The sequence below is a fragment of the Orcinus orca genome, chromosome 10 (assembly GCF_937001465.1).
Source record: "Orcinus orca chromosome 10, mOrcOrc1.1, whole genome shotgun sequence".
In the NCBI taxonomy this organism is placed as follows: domain Eukaryota; kingdom Metazoa; phylum Chordata; class Mammalia; order Artiodactyla; family Delphinidae; genus Orcinus; species Orcinus orca.
The window spans coordinates 52,379,093-52,403,249 of NC_064568.1; the positions used below are offsets into that span (position 1 = coordinate 52,379,093).

At 45.2% G+C, this 24,157-nt stretch overlaps 1 protein-coding gene across 7 annotated transcripts in view; it reads left to right on the forward strand.

The window, feature by feature from the left end:
- Positions 1-24,157, forward strand: part of OSBPL10 (oxysterol binding protein like 10) — a 377,433-nt gene that overhangs the window by 70,356 nt on the left and 282,920 nt on the right. For 4 of the 7 annotated variants that reach the window (XM_049715907.1, XM_049715906.1, XM_049715903.1 and 1 more), the window contains exon 2: positions 19,634-19,841. In XM_049715907.1, the coding sequence (XP_049571864.1) occupies positions 19,634-19,841 (208 nt within the window). Of the gene's footprint in view, positions 1-15,162; positions 15,321-19,633; positions 19,842-21,040; positions 21,832-24,157 lie in introns of those variants that run through there. The other 3 variants (XM_033405466.2, XM_004279684.3, XM_033405467.2) reach the window with 3 other exon arrangements.

Sequence of the window (24,157 nt, forward strand, 5' to 3'; positions counted from 1 at the left end):
AAAGCACTGTCAGCATTAACCCCTGTGCTCAGAGTTTCCACTCTGCCTCTCCAGACCCATGATTCTCCCTTCTCCACCCTGCTCTGGGCCCTGGAAGGCCCACCTCTCCAGAGAGCATCCGCAGGCTTCCTCCCCTTCCACTTCTGTTTGGGTTCAGCCAGTGAAGAGACAAGCAAGAGAACTAGCCCGTTTCACTGTGCAGTCTGTTCCCTCCCAGGACCTGGAATGATACCACCCACTGCTAAATCCAGGTCCCGCCTCGAGGCCACCTTATGTCTCTGTAGCACTTTTATCTCTGGAGTCTCATTGTCCTTCCCTGCAACTCAGCATTGGTTGAAGGCCAGCCTTGTTTCCCTGAATGTTCTCAGGAAGTAGGATAGGATGGTTCAGGGCAAAGTCGACAAAATGGCTCTACTTCCTCTTCAAGGATCAGCTTTGCTCCGTAACCAGGTGCCTTAGGAAGCAGCAGCCCCATGCAGCCTACTTGCCTTTCACTTGGGCATATATAGGAAGAACACGCCAATAACCCTTCCCTGAACAAAGAACACACACTCTAAGGTGACTGTGCGTTCCACCCTTCGATGTAGGAGAGTCCTACGTCAGTTCCTCCTCTCTCTCTTACGCCTTTGCCCAAGTCCTTGCTGTGCGGTAAGGTAACCCCCCCTTCATTTGCCCAACTCCTGCTTTTCCCAGAGCGGGGTCTGCCTCGTGCAGGCAGTCTTCCTTAACCTAACTTACGTCTAAAGTAAATCCCCTAATTCGACACCTTTCCGCACTGTATTGTAATGACCTGATTATCTGTGGCCCTCAAAGAGACATAAGAAAGTAAAAATTAGCACGGACTTTTAAAATCTACCTGGCCAGTCATCAGGCTGGGATAAAAACACAGATAAAATCTTTTCCAAAGTTAACAAAAATTAATATCTCTCTCAAGGACACTGTAGCTATAGAGTGTTACAACAACTCCCTTCTTAGAGTGAGTACTGTTTTCTTACTCACTGAAGAATTTTTTCTCTAAAATCATAGACTATCAGAAACTTTGCTGTCTGGAATTATGTTAGTTAGAATGAAGCATCCACCACAAAAAAACAAATGATAGTTATGTGATGTGATAGAAGTGTTAGCTAAGGCTACGATGGCAATGAGATTGCAATACATAAATGTATCAAATCAACATTCTGTGTACCTTAAACTTACATAATGTTATGTGTCAATTATAATAAGAAACATTTTAAAAAGTGAAACATCCCACGGTGTGGGGTGGGGGGGAGGGGGGGAGGCGCGTCTAAGTCATGACACAGAGAAAAGCCTCATTTACAAACCAGGTGCAGAGCTTACAACCCAGGTGCAAAACTTCGGATAACAGTATTCCAATGCTATCATAACCTTGTTTCCAAGTAAACAGGTCCCTGGGTCCACTTCATAGTCCAGGACTTACGATAATACCTTAACACAGCCCTGCTTTGCTTTGAGTCTATCAGTATACGGCTTCATTTACATTTCACCTAACCGCCATTCTTTCCCCCAGTCCTGTAACTCTCTCTTTTCCTTTGTTTGGTGAGATCCCCTATGAATTCTCTGATGTGCAGTCCCTCTGCCGTATGTCAATGAACCTGACTTTGTCAGTCTGAGGTTTGTGCCTGGTGGTCTTGGGCTGATTGAGACAGCAATTCATCACAGCACCTAGAACACAGGATAAGAGCAATATCTGTTCAGTGGGTGAATGAGTGAGTGACACGTTCCCCTAGATAGACTAGTGTGAGGCAAGAAGTGTCCCTAGGCCCTGGCCAACTTGGATGGTTTAGATCAGGATTTTGGAGTCAGGGCTGCGTCTGAATCCCAACCTGCCATTTACTAATTATGTGAGCAAAACAAGTTTCTTACTTCTCTGGGTCTCAGTTTCCTCATCTCTAAAGGGATTATTATTATTATTTATTGAATATAATCATCCCTCTGTTACAGAATTGTTGTAATTATCAGAAAAGATTGTCCAAAGATTGAAAATGGACAAAAGAGGGACTTCCCTGGTGGTCCAGTGGTTAAGAATCCGCCTTGCGATGCAGGGGACACCGGTTTGATCCCTGGTCAGGGAACTAAGATCCCACATGCCGTGGGGCAACTAAGCCCGAGTGCCACAACTACAGAAACTGCATGCCGCAATGAAGAGCCTGCACGCTGCCACGAAAGATCTCGTGTGACCCAACTAAGACTCGATGCAGCCAAAAAAATATATATATATATATTAAAAAAAAAAGAAAATGGACAAAACAGATTATTGGGTGTCCTATCAGGGAGAGCTTGCCATTGTTTAGGGGAACTTCTGAGATATGTTTCCATAGGGGCGTGCACATTTAATTGACTTGCTGTGGGAGAGACTTTTTTTTAAAACCACTCTCTGAGGGTAGAAATTAAGTTGAGAAAACTGATGGCTCATAGTAATGGAAATGGTTCCTGTTCATGGCACTGCCAACTAATTTTGTCTGATAGAGAATACAAATCTCTGTAACTCCAATTCTTATTTGAACCAGTTTTAACATCTTACCAGCCTCCTATAATTAACGAATTGGATAAAACCTTTGACACATGTTCATTTCACATGTGTACCTGAGTCATGATTTTACCTTTTGAGATTGTAATTTAGTATCATGAAGAGCAATGATGGGTGTGACATGCTTCCTCTGCTAGAGACCCTTGAGAAGTGGCTGTGATGATTATTTCATCGACACACTGAGATAGGAGACAGAATGTGCCAACAGAGCAGCAAGGGCGTAGGGAAGGGGTGAGGAAGGCGTAATTCTTTATTTTTAATGTACTAGATATATATTTAATTAATTAATTTATTTACACATATCTATTCTTTTTGAAAAATAAATTTATTTATTTATTTATTTAGGGTGCGTTGGGTCTTCGTTGCGTGCGGGCTTTCTCTAGTTGCAGTGAGCGGGAGCTACTCTTTGTTGCGGTGCGTGGGCTTCTAATTGCAGTGGCTTCTCTTGTTGCGGAGCACGGGCTCTAGGCGCGCGGGCTTCAGTAGTTGCAGCACGTGGACTCAGTAGTTGTGGCGCATGGGCTTAGTTGCTCCGTGGCATGTGGGATCTTCCCAGACCAAGGCTCGAACCCGTGTCCCCTGCATTGGCAGGTGGATTCTTAGTCACGGCGCCGCCAGGGAAGTCCTATATCTATTCTTTGCCAGATTCTTTCCCATATAGGTTATTTACAGAGTACTGAATATGTTTCCCTGTGCTATACAGTAGGTCCTTGTTGATTATTTTATAAATAGTAGTGTGTATATGTTACTCCCAACCTCCTAACTGGAAGGGGTAATGCTCTTGGGACACATTCTGGCTGGGTGGATAAGCTTGCCCCTCATCTTAGGTGTCTCTTGTTTTCAAACACAGAACCCCACCTGGAACAATGGTGGGGAGCTCATGCCACGAAGCATAGGTGGAATGGCCAGGCTTCAGGAAGAACAGACACCGACCTGGATCTGAGGGCATCTTTATTCAAGGACCCCAGTGGCACGGGATGTCTTCTCTCCCCCTCTGAACTCTGCCTGTTTGTTGGCTTGATTCTCTATTCCTGCCATGGACCTTGTCCACACAGCCAGGAACATGGCTGCCAAGGCTCCCAGGACCCACTCCCCAAGGCTGCCGCCAGGAAAGAAGGACGGTCTCTCCTCAGTCCCAGTTCCATGGCTCTCCAGGGAGGACTCTGTGTGGTCTAGTTTGACAAGCTGCCCATCTTAGAGTCTTCAGTTGTGACCATGTAAGAAAAAGGTCTTTGCTGTGAACCACATGGCTGGAGACAGGGGGGCAGCAGATCCAGGAAGAAGAGAGAGATGCTGAGCAGAGAAGGCGAGATGTTGGAAACTGGAGTGTAACCTACATGGAACTGGCATTGAGGGGGGACAGCTAACAATGTGAAAGGAGGAACAGTCGGGGTAGGGGCTGACACACTGTGCTGAGAATAGTGCCATGATTTTGCACAGAAGATGTTGCGGAAATACCTGTAGAATGAGTGAGGTAAGCGATGGGCTTATATAGGTGTATTCATTACCCTTCACACGTGGGTCAGTATGCTGGCCTCCTTACAGGTGTCAGTTAGCCCTCACAGAGGCCCTCTGGAGAGGTATGATGGTCTTTACCTGCCACTCAGTTTTGGATAAGGAAGCCCACAGAGGTCATATAGTTATTGAAGTAGCAGAACCAACTGGAGGCAATTTGATCCTAAATACCATTTGGAATGGACCTTTGGTTTTGTAAGCACGTATTATAATATAAGCTTGGACATGACTCTGATCTTAATTTTCCTCCTTTATCTCAAGTGCTAACTCACCTGAGCAGAATGACCATGCCGCAGTGAAGGTATAGGGAAGGGAGGGGGGCTGACACGTGTATAAGACCCAGGAAAATGAACACCATTTACCAGGTACAGGAAGAAAGCCTTGAATAGAATAACCTGGTACGATTAAGGAAGGCGGAATGAAGGCTGAAATTTCCAACAGGGAGATAATCGCCCCATGAAGATAATCATTAGACCATGTGACTCAAACCTTGAGGAACGGCCAGGGTCACAGCTCTAGATGTTAAAAAGGAAAACGAATTAGTCTTGAAGAGGCCACTCAAGAACATTTCGGCACTGAACTCAGGTGAGGGAATTGAATGATCCCTTTCATGCCCTGTCTTTAGGGCCGGTTCTGTGACGGCAGTAAAATTATTTAGAGTCTGGTTGGAGAGTTCCATTATAAAATAGAGTGCTCTGTGGGTCGTACTTCCCTGGGTGGTGGGTGTGCCTGGGAAAGGCAGAGCTGTCAGAGTAGTGATCCCATTCCTGACACCGGGGTATAGTTAAGACAGCCAGGTTTTCTGAACCCCATAGCAAGATAGATGAATGGCTAATGATTTTTTTAAATGATTTTTAAATATCTTTTTGGAAACAACCTCCTGGGGCATAAATAGATAATCGGATTTATTGAAAAGAAAGAAAAAATTGGGGGCCATGTCATCACCATTGACATAGGGGAACCTAGTGGGGAAGGGGCTAGCAAGGCAGAGAAAATGATACTTTTGCCCCGTGCCACACCCCAGGTGACTACTGCAGCCCGGGTACAGCCTGTCCCTGGAGTTAAAATAATGCCATCAAGAGAGCAGAGGGGAGATAGCTGATCAAGCCTTTAAGTCCCAGAGCAATGCTGACAGCAAAGCAGGACCAAAGGAAAAGTAAAAATTAGGCCCTCTCCTGGAGATTATCATCTGTATCTGACTGATTTGAATTTCACAAATTATGCCCCTCCTTTTTCTCTTTCATGCATCTTCCTCAAACTTGCATTTTCTTATGAATGCAGATTAGTTAAATAGACGTTAAAGATCCATTTATTCTAAAGTGTGAATGACTACCCAAAGCTGGTGGGTACTCTCATTTGGAAAAATAAATTTTATTTATCCAAAACTCTCTCAGTTCTTGAAAAAGAACTGAGATAGTTGGAAACTCTCCAGTAATGGTGGAGATCTACCATAACCAAAGGGGGAAGAACTCTATATGGACAGAAAAACCAATAGACATGGGCTATTAAGGGAAAATCAGGAACAGGAGACTAGAGCCAAAGAGGGAAGAGGTGGAGTTCCCAATATGGACTGAATTAATGGGTAGCCAGTTGGAAAGAACAGCTTTAAAACAGGAAATCCAAATTACCTTATTTGTCATTTATGTATCAAAAATCCTTGGAAAATATCCAATGAAAGAGACAAGGTGATTGGAAATTGCTTATGGGTTCTGCTGGTGACAGAATGAAGTATCTCAAGCCATGCGATCCCAAATTAATATACTTGTGAAGTTCTCTTTCTCAGCTGTAAATAAACCCAGTGCTTGGGGACAACTCTCTGCTGAAATTCTGACTGTTAACAATTCTCCCTTGCCAGCAAGAAATCAACTGACTCAGTGCTCATGTGGAATATTTTGTGAATAGTTTTCATTTGACGGGCTGAACCACCAGTGGTGAGGTATGCTGATGGGGAGTATAACTTGATGGTGAGGACATTTTTTCTCCCTTCCTTTTCATTTGGGGGAGAAATGCTGAAAGGAAAACAAAAACCCAAACACACCCTCTCATTTTTTGGTACTTTACTATTCACAAAGCATAACACAAAATATCTTATTTGAGCCTTAAAACAGCATCCACATTTTTCTGATGAAAACACTGGGGCTCCAAGAGAGAGAGTTGGTTACTTCCATGGCAAGGAAGAGGCAAAGCTGGATGCACATTCAAGTCCACTGGACCCCAAATGCCACTAAGCCCCAGCCCTTCCATCTCCCATCCCAAAATATTTGTTTGATGAAATGTGTTATAAGCAGACTATCTGATGTGGGAAGCTAAATACGAAATTCTCCTTGTGTCTGGCATCTGCCAATTCACTAACTCCTCTCTGTCTCTAAAAATGAATGATGTCCCTAAATGATCATAAGACTACTAGAACTTAAGCACTGTCTATTGCAACTGTAATAGTCATACTTATGGGGCTCTGCTAGGCACATACATCGGGCATGCTTTTGTAGCCAGAAATAATTTACTGCATAATGTCTGCCAGTAAATTGGAGCATATGATGATCCTAAATGTGTCTTGTCAGGAAGTAAACCATTCAACTGTAGAAAGGGCACGATATCTGTATATAAAGGCACCCACCTTTGCATCAAGATGAATCTCCATGATCATCGCCTTCCTTTTGGCTTCTATCCCACTGTGAGTGGGGAGCCTTGTGGGGAGAAGGGGAGAAGCCCTTTGATTTTCCTTAAGTTCTCCAAGATTCACAAGCTCCCTGTTATTTGAAATGAAGTTCTCACAACAATGAGCTTTCTATCTCCTGTCCAGAGATACTTGTCAAGTTTTTGTTTGTTGTTGTTTTAGGATATTGAGTATAGTTCCCTGTGCTATACAGTAGGACCTTGTTGTTTATCCGTCCTATATATACTAGTTTGCATCTGCTAATCCCAAACTCCCAACCCTTCCCTCTCCCATCGCCCCTTTTGGCAACCACAAGTCTGTTCTCTATGTCCATGAGTCTGTTTTTGTTTTGTAGATAGGTTCATTTGTGTCGTATTTTAGAGTCCACATGTAAGTGATATCATATGGTGTTTGTCTTTCTCTTTCTGATTTACTTCACTTAGTATGATAATCTCTTGGTCCATGTTTGTTTGTTTTTATTTATTTTTTAAATTCTGCACTCTCTGGAGAGGAGTATGGGATCTCTCTATTTATTGCTTTTTGGTCTTTTGCGTCGGGTAATTTTGTATTCTTTCTTCAGTAGTTTCAAACTACAGAAATTGACCCGAATGTTAGGATTAATCCAAAAATAAACTTCAATACATGGCAGTTGCTTGTCTCTGGAATTCCTCTCTTTCCCTTGACTGGGTAGTACAAAGATACGTCATAGATTTCCAGTAGAGTGGTCTGTTCTCTTTCTAAACTTTAGGAAAACCAATTCTTAGATCTGTGGATAAAAGCCTTAAGGTCCACAAACCCCCTTTCTTCCTTGGAAATTTATATCTTAAAAAAATTCTTCAGATCAGAGCATAGGTTGGCTCATATGCAGAGGTTGAGAAACCCTCCAAGTGAAAGAACCCACAATCATGTCGTTGTTCTCTTGCATGGGAGGGCAGAGAGAAATCACAGTCCTCCCCAGCAGATTGCAGCAAAAAGAAAGTTACAATTCTCAGTTAAATTTAAAAGGTTTCCTGGGGCAGATGTTTTTCTTTGTAGGAATGCTACATTGTTTTTTTTTTTCATTTTTATGTCTCTGGAATATTTTGCCTATTTCAGTAATCTGCCAGTCTGGTTATATGGGCTCAGCCACTGGGAAGCTGGCATAACTATTGTGCAGACCACTTAAAACTGAATTGAAGTGGACTCCTGTGAAGAACATTCAGCACGAGACTGGGGCTCCAGCTCTACCACCAGCTCACAGTGTGACCCTGGGGACGTCTCTTCCTCTTTCTGGGTTTCATTTTCCTTTTCAGGAAAATTCCGAGATTGGCTTCATCTTCTCTTTCCAGCCTTTCATACAGCATTTGTCGGATGTCGAGTTGGGACGGGGACATGTCGTGGATGGTCATTAGTGGTGGCTTTGTACCACAGGTACCTTAAGCATTCACTGCACGTGTATTTCACTGCATCTTTGGACGGGGGTTTTCTATGGATTTTTAAGCTGGGGTATTTGTTTTGTGGCCTTTCAGGAGCCTCAACATTGTTGCAGAACAAATGAATGTCTAGATTGTTTCTTCCTTTAGCAGTAGCACAGCTGACATTCGTATTACACTTTTAGTTTATAAAGAATTTTCACATTTGGTGTCGCATTTAGACTCAGACACTTACTGAAATGTAAACGGAGGATAGTTATAGAAAAGACACTGGCATTCCTTCCTAAAAGGTCTGAGTAGGGCTTCCTGGTGGCACAGTGGTTAAGAATCCACCTGCCAATGCAGGGGACACGGGTTTGATCCCTGGTCCGGGAAGATCCTACATGCCACGGAGCAACTAAGCCCATGCGCCACAACTACTGAGCCTGCACTCTAGAGCCGCAAGCCACAACTACTGAGCCCCCACGCCTAGAGCCCGTGCTCTGCAACAGAGAAGCCACCGCAATGAGAAGCCCATGCACCGCAACGAAGAGTAGCCCCCACTAGCCGCAACTAGAGAAAGCCTGCACGCAGCAAAGAAGACCCAGTGTAGCCATAAATAAATAAATAAAAAGAAAAAAGGTCTGAGTAATATCAATCAATCAGTAAATAAAAAGGTCTGAGTAATATCACCTGGGAAACCTAAAGATTTGAGCAGGTGATGATAAGTATGCAGGTAGGCAAACATTCATCCATCCTTCCTTCCATGCACCCATGCATCCATCCATCCGTCCTTGCATCTATTTGTCCTTCTGTTCCCTGACATAGGGAACCCATTCCCTAACATGACGGCAACCTGGCACTTGACCTCATATATCTTTTTTTCCTTCTTTTTAAAAATTTGTTTAAAATTTTTACATTTAATAAAATTCACTCTTTTTTGGTGGACAGTCTATGAGTTTAGACAAGTGGATAGAGTCCTTATAACCACTGCCATAATCCTCCTACAGAGCAGGTCCATCACCCCACCCCACTCCAAAAAATCCTCTCCAGCTGACTCTGTAGTCAGACCCTGGCTTCACCCTTACCTCTCGGCAACCACTGATCTGTTCCATGTCCCTGTACTTTTGCCTTTTCCAGAGTGTCCTATAAATGGGATCACATAGTACGTGCTTCAGTCTGGCTTCTTTTTCTTAGCATAATGCATTCAAGATTTACTTGTGCTGTTGCAGGGATCAACAGTTTGCTCTCTCTTATTGCTGAGTAGTTGTCCGTTGTATGAATGTATGTTTTGTTTTGTTTTCAGTTCATTTCCCAGTTGAGGGATACTCGGGTTGTTTCCACATTTTGATGATTATGAATAAAGCAGCAATAAACATTCTTCTAGAGGTTTTATTGTGAACATAGACTTTTGTTACATTTAGATAAACATCCAAAGTGGGATAACGGGGTTGTATTTGTTGTTGCTGTCATTGCTGTTGTTCTTTCACTTGTATTTATTTTTAATTGAGGTAACATAGATTTATAACATTATATAAGTTTCATGTGTGCAACATTATATTTCTACTTCTGTATACCCTACAATGTGCTCACATCCAAAAATTTGGTTTCCATCCCGTTTACCCATTTCGCCCTCCCTCCCAGCCCCTCCTCCTGTGGTAGCTACTACTCTGTTCTCTGTATCTTTGTGTTTGTTTGGTTTGTTCATTTATTTTGTTTTGTTTGTTTGTTTTTTATCAATATTTTTAGTGAAGTATAGTTTATTTACAATGTTGTGTTAATTTCTGCTGTACAGCAAAGTGATTCAGTTATACATATATATATATGTAAACATTCTTCTTTAAAATAATCTTTTCTGTTATGGTTTATCATAGGATATTGTATATAGTTCTCTGTGCTATACAGTAGGACCTTGTTGTTTGCTTGTTAGTTTTTTATATTCCACATGTTGATGAAAATAACCAATAAACAATCTATAAAAGGAATAGAGAAGAGTTTTATTTGAGCCAAACTGAGGACTATAGCCCTGAAGACAGACGCTGCACAGTTTTATGTCTTGTCAGAACAAAGAACATCAAACAAGTCAGGGAAACATTCCTTCAAGGTTTCAAAACATAGATCAGCACGTACACAGCAAGTCAGCATGGCCTTGGCACCTGAGAAAGGAGTCTTATTGCCAGAGGAGGACCAACATTGGTGTCCCACGAAGGGAGGCATTTCATCTTTATTTTTTTTATTTTTTATTTTTTTTTGCGGTACGCGGGCCTCTCACTGTTGTGGCCTCTCCTGTTGTGGAGCACAGGCTCCGGACGCACAGGCTCAGCGGCCATGGCTCACGGGCCCAGCTGCTCCGCGGCACGTGGGATCCTCCCGGACCGGGGCACGAACCCGCGTCCCCTGCACCGGCAGGCAGACTCACAACCACTGTGCCACCAGGGAAGCCCCTAATCTTTATTTTTAACATGGACATTCTTGACTTCTGGTCAATGTGCCCTTTTCCTTAATAATTAAAGGAGATGTACAATGTATGTTTGATAAGCCACAAACAGTCTGTTTTAGCATGAAATTCAAGTGCATTCATGTATAAGCCAGAATGACTTCTTATATCTCCATATGTGAAAATTTCTTTTACTACACATATGAGTGAAATCATAGTCTTTGTCTTTCTCTGTCTTATTCACTTAGTAAGTGTATGTTTAACTTTAGAAAAAACTGCCAAAAATTTTCCCAAAGTGGCCGTCCTAGTTTGCATTCTCGCCAGCAATGTATAAGCGTTCCAGTTACTCTAAGTCTTCACTAGCACGTGGTGTGTGTGTGTGTGTGTGTGTGTTTAGCCATATCATTGTAGTTTTAATTTGTATTTCCCCAATGACTAAAGATGTTGAGCATCTCTTCATGTACTTATTTGTCATCTGTATATCACATTTGATGATTATTTAAAACTTTCACCATTAAAAAAATAAGGCTGTTTATTTTCTTAGTTCTACATTTTTAGAGTTCTTTACATATTCTGGGGACAAGTCCTTTGTCAGGTACGTGACTTGTAAATATTTTCCTCAGCCTGTGGCTTGTCTTTTCATTCTCTTGTCAGTGTCTTTGCAGAGCAAAAATTTTTTAATTTTGATAATGTCAAATTTTCAATTTTTAACAATATATTATGCTTTTGTTGTAGTATCTGAGAACTATTTCCCTAATCCAAGTTCATAAAGCTTTCTCCTATGTTTTCTTCCTAAAGTTTAAGAGTTTTACCTTCCACATTTTGGAATGCTCCGCGGCATGTGGGATCTTCCCGGACCGGGGCACGAACCCGCGTCCCCTGCATCGGCAGGCGGACTCTCAACCACTGCGCCACCAGGGAAGCCCTTGAGTTAATTTTTGTATAAGGTGTAGGTAAGGTTCTTATTTTTTTTTTTTGCATATGAATGTCCAGTTGTTCTAGCATCATTTGTTGAAAAGATCACCCATGTAGGCTCAATGTAATCACAAAAATTCTTGTAAGAGGGACACAGGAGGGTCAGAATCGGAAGGAAATGAAACGACAGAAGCAGAGGTTGGGGTGATGCCATTGCTGGAGGGGCCATGAGCCAAGGGATGCAGGTGCCCCTAGAAGCTGGAGAAGGCAGGAAACTGTCTCTCCCCTAGAGCCTTCAGAAAAAATACTGTACTGCCTGCTAATACTTTGATTATAGCCTGTAAGACCCATTTTTGAATTTCTGACTGCCAGAACTGTAAGATAATAAATTATAATAAATTTGTATTGTTTTAAGCCACCAAGTTTATGGTACTAGTTTACAGCAGAAACAGGAAACTAATACAGAAAGCTCCACTGAATTGTGTTTGCACTTCTATCAAAAGTCAATTGGCTATTCTGTAGAACTATTTCTAGATTTTCTATTCTGTTCCATTTTTTTATGTGTCTATGCTTTTGTCAATACTACATTGATATATCATTTTTTTTTTTTTTTTTTTTTTGCGGCACACGGGCCTCTCACTGTTGTGGCCTCTCCCGTTGTGGAGCACAGGCTCCGGACGCGCAGGCTCAGTGGCCATGGCTTACGGGCCCAGCCGTTCTGCGGCATGTGGGATCTTCCCGGACCGGGGCACGAACCCGCGTCCCCTGCATCGGCAGGTGGACTCTCAACCACTGTGCCACCAGGGAAGCCCCTGATATATCATTTTTATTTTAACCTGCCCTATATTATTTTCCCTGCTTCATATCTTCAGGATATGAAAATTTGGTCAAGGGTAGTGAAAAGGAAACAAAGAGATAAAAATTACAAAATGACAACTTTCAAGGTAGCCATCTGTATTAGTTAATTACTGCTGAGTAAAAAATTATCCCAAATTTAGTGGCTTAAAACAGAAACACTTACTGTCTCACAGTTTCTGAAGGTTGGGAATCTGGAAGCAGCTTAGCTGTGTGGTTCTGCCTCAGGGTCTCTCATGAGGTTGCAGCCAAGCTGTCTGTCCGGGCTGCAGTCATCCTGAGGCTTGACTGGGGTGGACGTGCTTCCAAGGTCCCTCATGTGGCGGTCAGCTGGCCTCTGAAAACCTGCCTCCAAGATGACTCACATAGTGGCTGGCATGCTTTAATTCCTCTCTGTAGGCTGCCTGGGTGTCCTTATGACATGGCAGCTGGCTTCCCTAGTGCGAATGATGAGAGGCAGAAACAGAGAGAACATTCACCTAAGACAGAAACCATTGTCTTTTTATAACATAACCTTGGACATGATGTCTCATTACTTCTGCCAATGTTCTCTTCACTAGAAGTGGGTCACCAAGTCTATTCCACACTCAAGGGGAGAGGAATTAAGCTCCACCTCTTGAGAAAGTATCACAGAATTTGTGGACATATCTTTGAAACCACTATAGTCTGGCCACAAATTATTTATATCCCTCCCACATGCAAAACACAGTCGTCCACTCAAGGGCCCCTAAGAGTCTCCTCCCATCACTGCACCAGCTTGAAGTCAGAATCACGTCCTCTAAGCTGAGTCCAGGAGAGGAGAGGATGCTCAGGGGTAGCTATTTAAGATCAGCTCCTTGAGTTCATTCCTGCAACCTGTGAAACTGAAGAAAGGCTGTCTGCCCGCTCCTCCCGTCAACAGACAGTGGTCAACAGACACAGACACAGGATAGCCGCTCTGATATTCCTGTTCAAAAAGGGGGAAATGGGAAGCAGGAAGGAATCAGTGGTCCACGGTGATTCTAAAATCCAGTCAACAAGTTGTAATCCTCTTTCGAGTCCCTTGATTGCATCTCAAGACCTGGGAATAATTCTCCCGTGGTCCTTGACTCCCTCTCCAAACCCTTGGTTTTGCCTCCCAGTCAAACTTCCCTCTTCACAAGAGGTACTCTGTTTTCCTAACCCCAGTTCATAAAGATTTCTCCTATGCTATCTTTTAAAAGTGAATTTTTTTTTTTTTTTTTTTTTTTGCGGTACGCGGGCCTCTCACTGTTGTGGCCTCTCCCGTTGCGGAGCACAGGCTCCGGACGCGCGGGCTCAGCGGCCACGGCTCACGGGCCCAGCCGCTCCACGGCATGTGGGATCCTCCTGGACCGGGGCACGAACCCGCGTCCCCTGCATCGGCAGGCGGACTCTCAACCACTGCACCACCAGGGAAGCCCTAAAAGTGAATATTTTTGTTTCACCTTTTAGTTTTTGATTCCTTTTGAGGTCTTTTTTTTTTTTTTTTTTTTTTTGCGGTACGCAGGCCTCTCACTGCTGTGGCCCCTCCCGTCGCGGAGCACAGGCTCCGGACGCACAGGCCCAGCGGCCATGGCTCACGGGCCCAGCCGCTCCGCGGCATGTGGGATCTTCCCAGACCGGGGCACGAACTCGTGTCCCCTGCATCGGCAGGCGGACTCTCAACCACTGCGCCACCAGGGAAGCCCTTGAGGTAATTTTTGAATAAAGTGTGAAGTATGGATTTTTTACTTTTTTGCATATAAATGTCCAATTGTTCCAGCACTGTTTTTTTTTTGGGTTTTTTTTTGTTGTTGTTGTTGTTTTTAAAGAAACTTTATTTTCCAACCACCTTTTTTCCATTTTCTGTCTAAGTCTGTGGAAGAACAGATTCCGTGTGTTCCTGCTGCAAGGAATTTGAAAATGTCTTCCTTGTTCATGTGCAGGACCTCAAGGGCTCTGGATATTGTGGAAGTTTTCCCTTAAGTTACCATGGGAAGCCAGAACACTACCGTGTTGACCCCTCCCTGGGTATCTTGGAAAGTCAGCACCTTTGTTGAAATATGGCAGAAGTGACCCTGCGCCAGTCCCTAGACAAGGCTTCAAGAGGCTTTGCATGCTTCCTCTTTCTGGAACCCTCTCAGTGCCCTGAGAACAAGCTGAGGTGAGGCTCCAGGAGGATGAGAGATCCTGGTAAGGACGAAGAGCCCAGCTGTCTCAGCCAAGGCCAACCTAGACCATTCAGCCATCGCTCAAACGCGCGAGGAGACCCAGACAGGATCAGCAGAGTGAAAACTGATTCACACTTTCTGGGAGAATTTTGTAATACATGAGCCATGTTTTTTGTTTTTGCGGTACGCGGGCCTCTCACCGCTGTGGCCTCTCCCGTTGCGGAGCACAGGCTCCGGACGCGCAGGCTCAGCGGCCATGGCTCACGGGCCCAGCCGCTCTGCGGCACGTGGGATCTTCCCGGACCGGGGCACGAACCCGTGTCCCCTGCATCGGTAGGCGGACCCTCAACCACTGTGCCACCAGGGAAGCCCTGAACCTGCTTTTGAATAAGATAATCTGTAACTATATTTCTGCGTAGAAAAATGTCTGGAAGAACATACACATAACTTATTAACAGTGGTTTCCTCTGGGGAGGTGTTACAAATATATTTCACTTTCTATTGTACATTGTATCTTTGTGTATATGAATCTTTACAAATGATCATCCATTTAAATAAATTAATCATCAAAACATGACATAATTTCCATTTTGGAAAAATGTCAATATAATGTATATATGGCTGTATTGCGAAGTTGCATATGACCATTGCAGTAATTTGATTTTCCTGGATATAACCCCCAGGGCGGTCCTGATGGAGCTGCTAGTTCACAGGGTGATGGGCTGTCCCTACTCCCACTGTGGTGTTTCCATCTTCCCAGCGGCTGGTAAAGTTGCGAGTACATACTGCTGCTGAAGTCCAGGCAGTGAATTTGTAAGAACATTGGACTTGGCGTCAGAAGACCTGAGTTCAGGTTTAGTATTGGCTTCTCTTTTCTGAGTTTCTGTTTCTTCCCCAGTAAAACTGCACTTCATTCATCAAACAATAAACATTTATTGAGGATTATGGCGTGCAGGCCCTGTGGCTGGATGCTAGGGGCCCAAGCTCCTGCCCTGCTTCTCTCCCAGTGGTGATGGGAGAATCAATTCCTACATGAACAAAACTGTAACAAGAAATGGAATTCCAGGCACTGAGCTGTACTTTCAGTGGTTTCATTAAGTAGAAGAAAGAAGACTGAATCCATTATGAAGCAAGTGGAATAGTTTAGTGGTAAAGAACTCAGGCTCACTAGCCAAACTGCCTGAGTTTAAAATCTAGCTCCAGCAGTATTTGGGGGGGAGGCTGCTTTTTTTTTTTAAGTGGTTTAAGCCAGATATTATAAATATATTTAATTAAGAAAAATTTTTTTGTCTGCACTGTGTGGCATGTGGGATCTTAGTTCCCTGACCAGGGATTGAACCCATGCCCCCTGCATTGAAAGCATAGAGTCTTAACTACTGGACCGCCAGGGAAGCTCCTTAAAATTTTTTTTATTTAAAAAAATTTTTATTGAAATATAGTTGATTTACAATGTTGTGTTAGTTTCAGGTGTACAGCAAAGTGATTCGGTTATACATATATGTGTATGTATATACATATATTTCTTTTTTAGGTCCTTTTCCATTATACAGGGGATGTTGCTTAACTATTTTTTTGAAATATAAATTGTTTTTCAGTAAATTTATTTATTTATTTTTGGCTGTGTTGGGTCTTCGTTGCTGCGCGGGCTTTCTCTAGTTGCAGCGAGAGGGGGCTCCTCTTTGTTGCAGTGCACGGGCTTCTCACTGCGGTGGCTTCGCTTCGTTGCAGAGCACAGGCTCTAGGCACACAGGCTTCAGTAGTTGTGGCACGCGGGCTCAGTAGTTGTGGCTCGCGGGCTCTAGAGCACAGGCTCAGTAGTTGCGGCGCACGGGCTTAGTTGCTCCACGGCATGTGGGATCTTCCCGGACCAGGGCTCGAACCTGTGTCCCCTGCATTGGCAGGAGGATTCTTAACCACTGCGCCATCAGGGAAGCCCTAAAATAAATTTCTATTTCTCCTTGTAGAACAAGAATAAAATTTTTTACATCTTGCCCTATTTTTGCTGAACATTTCTTTGATTCAGTTTTTCTCCACCTGTAAAATAGGAACAGGAACAGTACACAGCTCATGTGGTTGTTGTAAAGATTAAACGAGTTACTATGTATAAAACACTTGGCACAGTGCCTGGCACATAGTAAGTGCTCAATAAATATTAGCTATGATTGTTATTATTTGGGATGGAGAACACATTAGATCAGTTGTTTCTAACACAAATGTGACCAAGTTGAAACAGAGGGTGATCTGCTTGTGACAAACTTCTCTCCACTTGTGGCTTCATGTATGGCATCTGGCCAACCATGTCAGTGACTAATTACTTTTTCTAAAATTTATTTTGGGACTTCCCTGGTGGCGCAGTGGTTAAGAATCTGCGTGCCAATGCAGGGGATGGGTGTTCGAGCCCTGGTCTGGGAAGATCCCAGATGCCGCAGAGCAATTAAGCCCGTGCACCACAACTACTGAGCCTGTGCTCTAGAGCCCGCGAGCCACAACTACTGAGCCTGCGTGCCACAACTACTGAAGCCCACGTGCCTAGAGCCTGTGCTCTGCAACAAGGGAAGCCACTGCAATGAGAAGCCTGCACACCGCAACAAAGAGTAGCCCCCACTCGCTGCAACTAGAGAAAGCCTGCGCGCAGCAAAGACCCAATGCAGCCAAAAATGTAAATAAATAAATAAAAATAAATAAAATGCTGTGAATTCAGAACACAAAGATTAAAAAATTTATTTTATTGAAGTATAGTTGATTTACAATGTTGTGTTAATTTCTAGTACTATTTACTCTTGCTGGTCCATGAACATCCTCTTAAGACTTTATGTGCCGTTGACAAGAATGACAGTCCCAGCTAGAAGAGGGGGTTCCGGAAACAGTTACTGGAAACTCCAGACCAGCTCTCTGGGTCCACGTGGAGAAACTGTGGTAGTCAGCTCCCTACTCGGGGTGACTGTTTCTGCCCATTATTTGAAGAGGTGTGGTGTGTTTGTCCTTTTGTTCCAATTATGTATGGCTTCCACTCACAAAGTCTTCACATGGTCCAAGATGGCTGTTAGATTTTCAGTCATTCTACTTACACTTGTATTTTTCTTAATGATTTATGCAATCTGGGTGAGTTAAGGAAATAAGTCCTTGTTTTGGGCATGTATGTTTTGCAAATATTTTTGCCAATTTATTATGTCTTTTGTTCTCAAATTGTTTTTCCAACATGAAGAGAATTCTGCAGATATCTTTTCTTCACTTGCTATTCTACAGTGGGTCAAGGAAAGCTTTCTAGAAAAAGTGACTTTAAATTTAAAACTCCAGTGATCCAGCAATCCCACTCCTGGGCATATTTCTGGAGAAAACTCTAATTCGAAAAGATACATGCACCCCAATGTTCACAGCAGCACTATTTACAATAGCCAAGACATGGAAGCAACCTAAATGTCCATTAACAGATGAATGGATGAAGATATGGTACAGATATACCATGGAATATTACTCAGCCATAAAAAGAATAAAATAATGCCATTTGCAGCAACATTGATGGACCTAGAGATTATTATTACTAAGTGAGGTAAGTCAGACAGAGAAAGACAAACATCATATGATATCACTTATATGTGGAATCTAAAATATGATACAAATGAACCTATTTATGAAACAGAAACAGACTCACAGACATAAAAAACTTATGGCTACCAAAGGGGAAAGGGGGTGGGGGAGGGATAAATTAGGAGTTTGGGATTAGCAGATACAAACTACTATATACAAAATAGATAAACAACAAGGTCTTATTGTATAGCACAGGGAACTATATTCAATATCCTGTAATAAACCATAATGGAAAAGAAAAGGTATATATATATATATAACTGAATCACTTTGCTGTACACCTGAAACTAACACAACATTGTAAATTGACTATACTTCAATTAAAAAAACAAACAAAAACAACAACAAAAAAACCCAATTCCATGGGTGAGAAGCACAAGCCTGGTGAAGAGGCGGGGAAGAGTGGGGACATGTGTGCTCCTCTCTCTGTCATGGTCTTGCCTCTTCTTGCAGCACATCTGCTCCATGCACCTCTTGCTACTGACTTACCTCTTTGGCCATTTCTGATCCCACACAGCTGGCTTGCTCTCGCTCCACCCTGGCTTCTATGGTCTGAATATTTGTCAACCACAGTTTCTGAGAAACTCCCTCAATCATGTTCTACATAAGTGTATTTGACATAAATTACTACCATGACTAGGATGCAGGAAAATTAGAGTTATGATATCTCATTTGGTTTTTTTTGTGACTTGATCAAATTACTCACTTTCCCTATAAAATTCCTACACTGTCTGCAAGAGTAATTAAAGCATTATATGAAGTAATACAAGGCCACAATGCATTGGAAAAAAATTTTTTTTTCTTCTTTTTGGCAGAGGGTTTTGAATCCTTTATCAATATCCACCCAATTCCTATGTTGAAATCCTAATGCCCAATGTGATGGTATTAGGAGGTGGGGCCTTTGAAAGGTGCTTAGTTCATGAGGGTGGGGTTAGTGCTCTTATAAAAGAGACCCCACAGAGCTCCCAAGACCCTTCTGCCACATGAGGACACAGTGAGAAGTCTGAGGCTTGGAAGAGGGTTCTCACCAGAACCTGAACATGCCAGCACCATGATCTTAGACTTGCAGCCTCCAGATCTGTGAGAGAGAAATTTTTGTTGCTTACAGGCTCCCAGTCTGTGGTATTCTGTTACAGCAGGCTGAACAGACTAGCACTCTGACCTTGACTAGTCCTTTCAGTGTAGCCCCTCCCCCCTTCAACTAGACTATCTCAAGGGTCTCAGTTTTTTAGTCCAAGGTGAGAAGTCACAGGTGGGCTGGGTAGGTGGTAGAGGTTCGATAATATGAAATAAGATGATGGCACCTCCCACTTTTAGCCGGACCCGCAGGTGTCAGGCCCCCACGAGGGGTGCTGTGTGGGCATATAACGACTGACGGTTATTGTTCAGTATGTGCCCACCTCCCAGTCCTCATGCCAATGAAGGGCTTCAAGATCGCTCACACACTGACCAGCTGGCTCAAGGAAAGTTATGCTGTGGGACAAGATGGTTCCTAAAATCTCAGCGGCAAAGATTTTGTGCATGTGGTATGGCCAAGGCTAACTGGCTTCAGCTCTGTCACACGTCTTCTCACTCCAGGACCCAAGCTGAAGGACAGCCCTGATCTGAGACATGCTGCTCACCTGGCAGAAGGAAGAGAAAGATGGTGGAACCGTGAGATGAATCTTAGACTTACGTTTGGACATAGCATCTATCATATCTGTTCACAGTCCACTGGCCAAAAGAAATCCATGGCCGAGCCTGAGGGTCATGTGGAGGGAGAACAGTCCTCCCAGGGGAAGAGGCGGTAAGTATTTTGAACAAATAAACATTCTCACATAGTTCATCCCAGCCAGTAGTACCATCAGTCCCATTTTGCAGGTGAGAAAACTAAGGCTATAAGAGGTATCAAGGTCCTAGGTTAGAACTCAGCTCCGTCTGGCTTCGAAGTTGCTCTTTTCTACCATGCAGTCTCTTGAGAATTTTTCTCTTTTTACACTGTGTGGGTACTTGGGGTTGTAATTTATTCAGGGCACAACCAACTCTCATCAGCTCCAGAAGCTTCTCCATGAAAATTTCTAGAGCTAACCCACCTCTGAAAGCTTCCTGGAAGGATATGGAGCTAGAAAGGAGTCGGGCTGGGGGAACTGTCCCCATGAAAGCCGACTGTATTTCATTTGGTAATTTTTTAACTGTTGAATTATTTATCTGCTTTATGGGTTTGTAGATGGGGATCATCTATCGATATTTGTTTTTGTTTTCTTGTGTGTGTGTTGGGGAGAGTGTGAGATCCTCAAAGCTATTTTCCAGGTAATTTTGGAAACTTCCAGATTGCATTGGATATTTATATGCACAAAAATGATGAGTGCAGTGGAGAAAGTGTAACCCATCTACTTCTGCGGAAGAGCAAAAACAACTTTAGATTTAGAAACCCAGCTGCAGCTCCGTGTACCTTGGGGCGGGGGTGGTGGTGGTGGTGGAGGTGGGGGGGGGAGCAGAAGTTACAGCCAATAGAATACTTCGCTCTGTTTGTAAGTATCTGTGATTTCTCCTGCCTTAAGTGCAGTCTTACCCATTTCGGAGCCTCTGGTTCCCAGGTGCTTCGTGCTGTCTGATAACACCAGGTAGGGTTGGATTTGACAGGTTTACGTGTGTCCATCAGGGTGGGGATTAGGGTGAAGGCAGTGCGGCGCCTAGGACGCTCAATTTAAGGAGGCACTCGCAGGAACCCGAGTTCTTTTGCCTCTGATCCCGGCCCTGGTGTCCACTGTGCCATAACTCCGCTGGCTGAAAATGCCCCGGGAGCGCTCTCTGCCCTCCCCTCCCAGACGCACAGGAGAGCCCGGAGAACCTCCCTGCCCTGTTTCTTGGCTCGGCCAGTGAGGTCGATGTCCAGGTGACCGTGTACGTGTGTCCGGGCCAGGCTCAGTGCGGAAGACGGAGAAGAGTGTGCGCGTGAGGCGGCGTTAGGCCGGGCGGGTCCATATCCGGGTGGACCCGGTGGGTGGGACCGCCCCTCCCTCCAGGTCCCGAGGTGGGTGGGGGTTGGGGAGTGACGCGCGGAGATTCCCTTTCGCACCTTCCCATCCGAGAGGGGGCGGCAGGGTGTGGATTCCGGGCGTGCCCACCCTGCGCATTGGCGCTGGGAGCGCCCCGAGCCCTGGGCCTGAGCGGCCGCAGGGACTGGAAAGCAAAGGAGGAGGAACCGGAGAAGGGCTTGCCGAACCGGCCACCCGCTCCGAACTTGCCGGGGAAACTAGTGCGGAGGGAGGGGCCGGGGCCCGGGCCGCGGCCGGAGGAGGGGCGGCCGCAGCTGCATCCAGCCCCGTTGGCTTCCTTCCCAGCTCTTCTTTGCCTCCTCCTCCTCTTCCTCCTGTATGAGTCAGGCGTTTCCCGGGGATTTGGAGCAGCCACGCGCGGCCCGGGTGCCCGGAGCTGTAGCCGCCGCCGCGCCAGGAGCTCCAGCGCCGGGGTCGCCACCGCTGCGGGCACCCGCCTCCCAGGCGCGCGCGAACCATGGAGAGGGCGGCCCAGGGCGCAGACGGCGGCGGGGGCAGCAACAGCAGCAGCCGCAGCAGCAGCCGCGCCACCTCGGCGGGCTCCTCGCCCTCCTGCTCCTTAGCGGGCCGGGGGGTCTCCGGTCGGTCGGCGGCCGCCGGGCTCGGCGGCGGGGGCAGCCGCAGTAGCCCGGGCTCGGTGGCCGCTAGCCCGTGCGGGGGAAACGGCCGGCGGAGGGAGCCGGCGCTCGAGGGCGTGCTCAGCAAATACACCAACCTCCTCCAGGGCTGGCAGAACAGGTAACGCGCCGGCCGCCCACCCCTCCCTGCGCGCCGCTTGTTGTGAGTGTGAGTGTGTGCGCGCGCGATCGGGCCGCCGGCGAGCCGGGGCCGCCTCGGCACCCAGGCCCTTCCCAGGTCCCCGCTCCCCTCAGCGCGCCGCCACCCCACCCTGGGACCGCATCGCGGTGGCGGGGAGGGAGGGAGAGCCCTAGCTCCTGCTGGGACTGGAGCGGCGGGCGGACGAGCGCGCTGGTCCCCGGGCCCTGACTGCTAGCGGTTTCCCGTACTCCTGGAGAATGGCTGAGGACGGGAGGCAGAGGGGGCGTGCTTGACGCCTGGATGAAAGAGCTAGTACATCTGGTCCCATCACAGCAATTCTCCCCATATCATAGTTCATTTAAAACTTTGTCGTTTTAAGACACCACCACCACCAGAAACCAGCCACTTATCCTCGGCGGCTTCCGGCGCGCATGCTAGCCCCCTGCCCAGTTGGTGGCCGGGAACCTCCAATCTCTGCGACGGAAGTTTAGGGTTTTTTTTGTTTTTTGTTTTCCTTTGACACTCTCTCCCCTTTCGAAATGGCAGGTCGCTATTTAAATTATTATTATTATTTTCCCCCTTTAGGTGTTTTTTGAAGTTCCCTGCTCACTCTACCCTCACAGTTGGGAAGCCTAGTTATGGACACGTGGAAGGATGGGTGTCAAGGGAAGGGGTCGCGGTGCTGTGTGGACTGAGTAGTGAGAATAGTGAGGAACACTTGAAAGGAGCAGATGGGGTACTGCAGCTGACATTTTTAAACTTTGTTTTTCAAAAGCAAGTCAAAGGAAAATACAAATATCCATGCAAGGAGAATGGGGCTTTTTGGAGACGTTGTTGATGAGATCTTGTGTCTGGTCCTTAATAGCCCTTGGATATTAGGACTTGGGGTTCTTAAGGATGCTTGTGAGATTCGAATCACACCCTGGGAACTCTTGCTTCTCTCCGCTGGTTAGTAGAATACTTGGTCCTCTCTCCATTTGTAAGTTTCAGATTGTTTACAGCTGAAACAGCAGGCAGTTATTTACATGAAACTCAACTAAGAGGAAGATGGAGGGTTCCATCCTACCTATGGAACCTGAGTTGATATTATAGACAGAGAACTTTCACGGGGGTTTCCTTGGAGATCTGCTACTGTGTTAGTGGAAGTTGCACCTTAACTTTTGAATCCTTTTATTTCTTAAAATAGCCCCAGTATCTGCTCTTGGCTCTCCCTTTTCCCCTCCAGTTCTTGGAGAGCTGAAAGGATGGGTCGAGTGCCGAGAGGAGACAGATGAGAGGGCTGAATCTGATTTCAGTTCCTGGTAATTGCGTTGTTAATGGCACCTCGCCATGCCTTGCTGGTGATAGCATTTGGTTTGTGTGTTGGACAGTCACCTTTAATGCTTTTTCTCCCAAGTAGCTTATGAGGCCAACAGAGCTTTTACCCTGGATTACTGTTATTTCACTTGGGGATGGCATTTTACCTGCAATGTATATTAAAGGATTTGTTCTTTGGAGTGGATTTAGGGGGAATTGGAGTAACTCATGCTTTTGTGTATCTAAATCTACTGGAGTATTTAGGTTGAAGGCCAGATTGAGAAGAGGCAAAATTTATAATAATGATAATAATAATAACAACAACACGTACTTGATTGCAGGCTACACAGGTGAAATGTATTGTGTGTGCTGCTGAGGTCTCATCTTTACTGAGTTTGTTTACTGTGGTTTGTAGCTGCCTGCCAACGTTTGTTCTCATCACAGTAGATGCACAGGTTTTGAAGTCTACCACTGACTCCAACAGCATTGTCTCTTTCTAATGGTTAATGTCTCAGTGTCAGGTTTTGTTGCCCACATCTGTGGCCAAGGGTCCATTTAGTGATCCGGAGAAAATCTGTGATGGCTGTGACTGCATACTTTCTTCTCAAGGGGTCTTATAAAGGAAGATCTGGATCAGTGAAAAGGAAGAGGGAGGAGGACAAAGACAGAAACTTTGAGAATATATTCATTTGTCCATTTAATTTTTCAGAGGCACCATTCGAGCTACTCTGGAACTACTCCAGTGTTTAAAACACATGGGCATCTTCTCATCAAGTAGTGGAGGGGTCGCAGGATTCAGAAGTGGAAGGAGCCCACCCTTCCCCAGTCCAGGGAATTGCCTTGGTGCAAGTAGGTGGGCTGGGTCAAGCTCCCTGCATTTGGGGGCCTCATGGTGTGTTCCTTTGCAGTTCTTTTCAAATTGCCTGCAGTTAATGAGAAATCTCCAGCCTCAAAGTCCTTGGTGAGTGTTCCTAGGCTGCCTCGCTGTTGATAACATCCTCCACCGGCT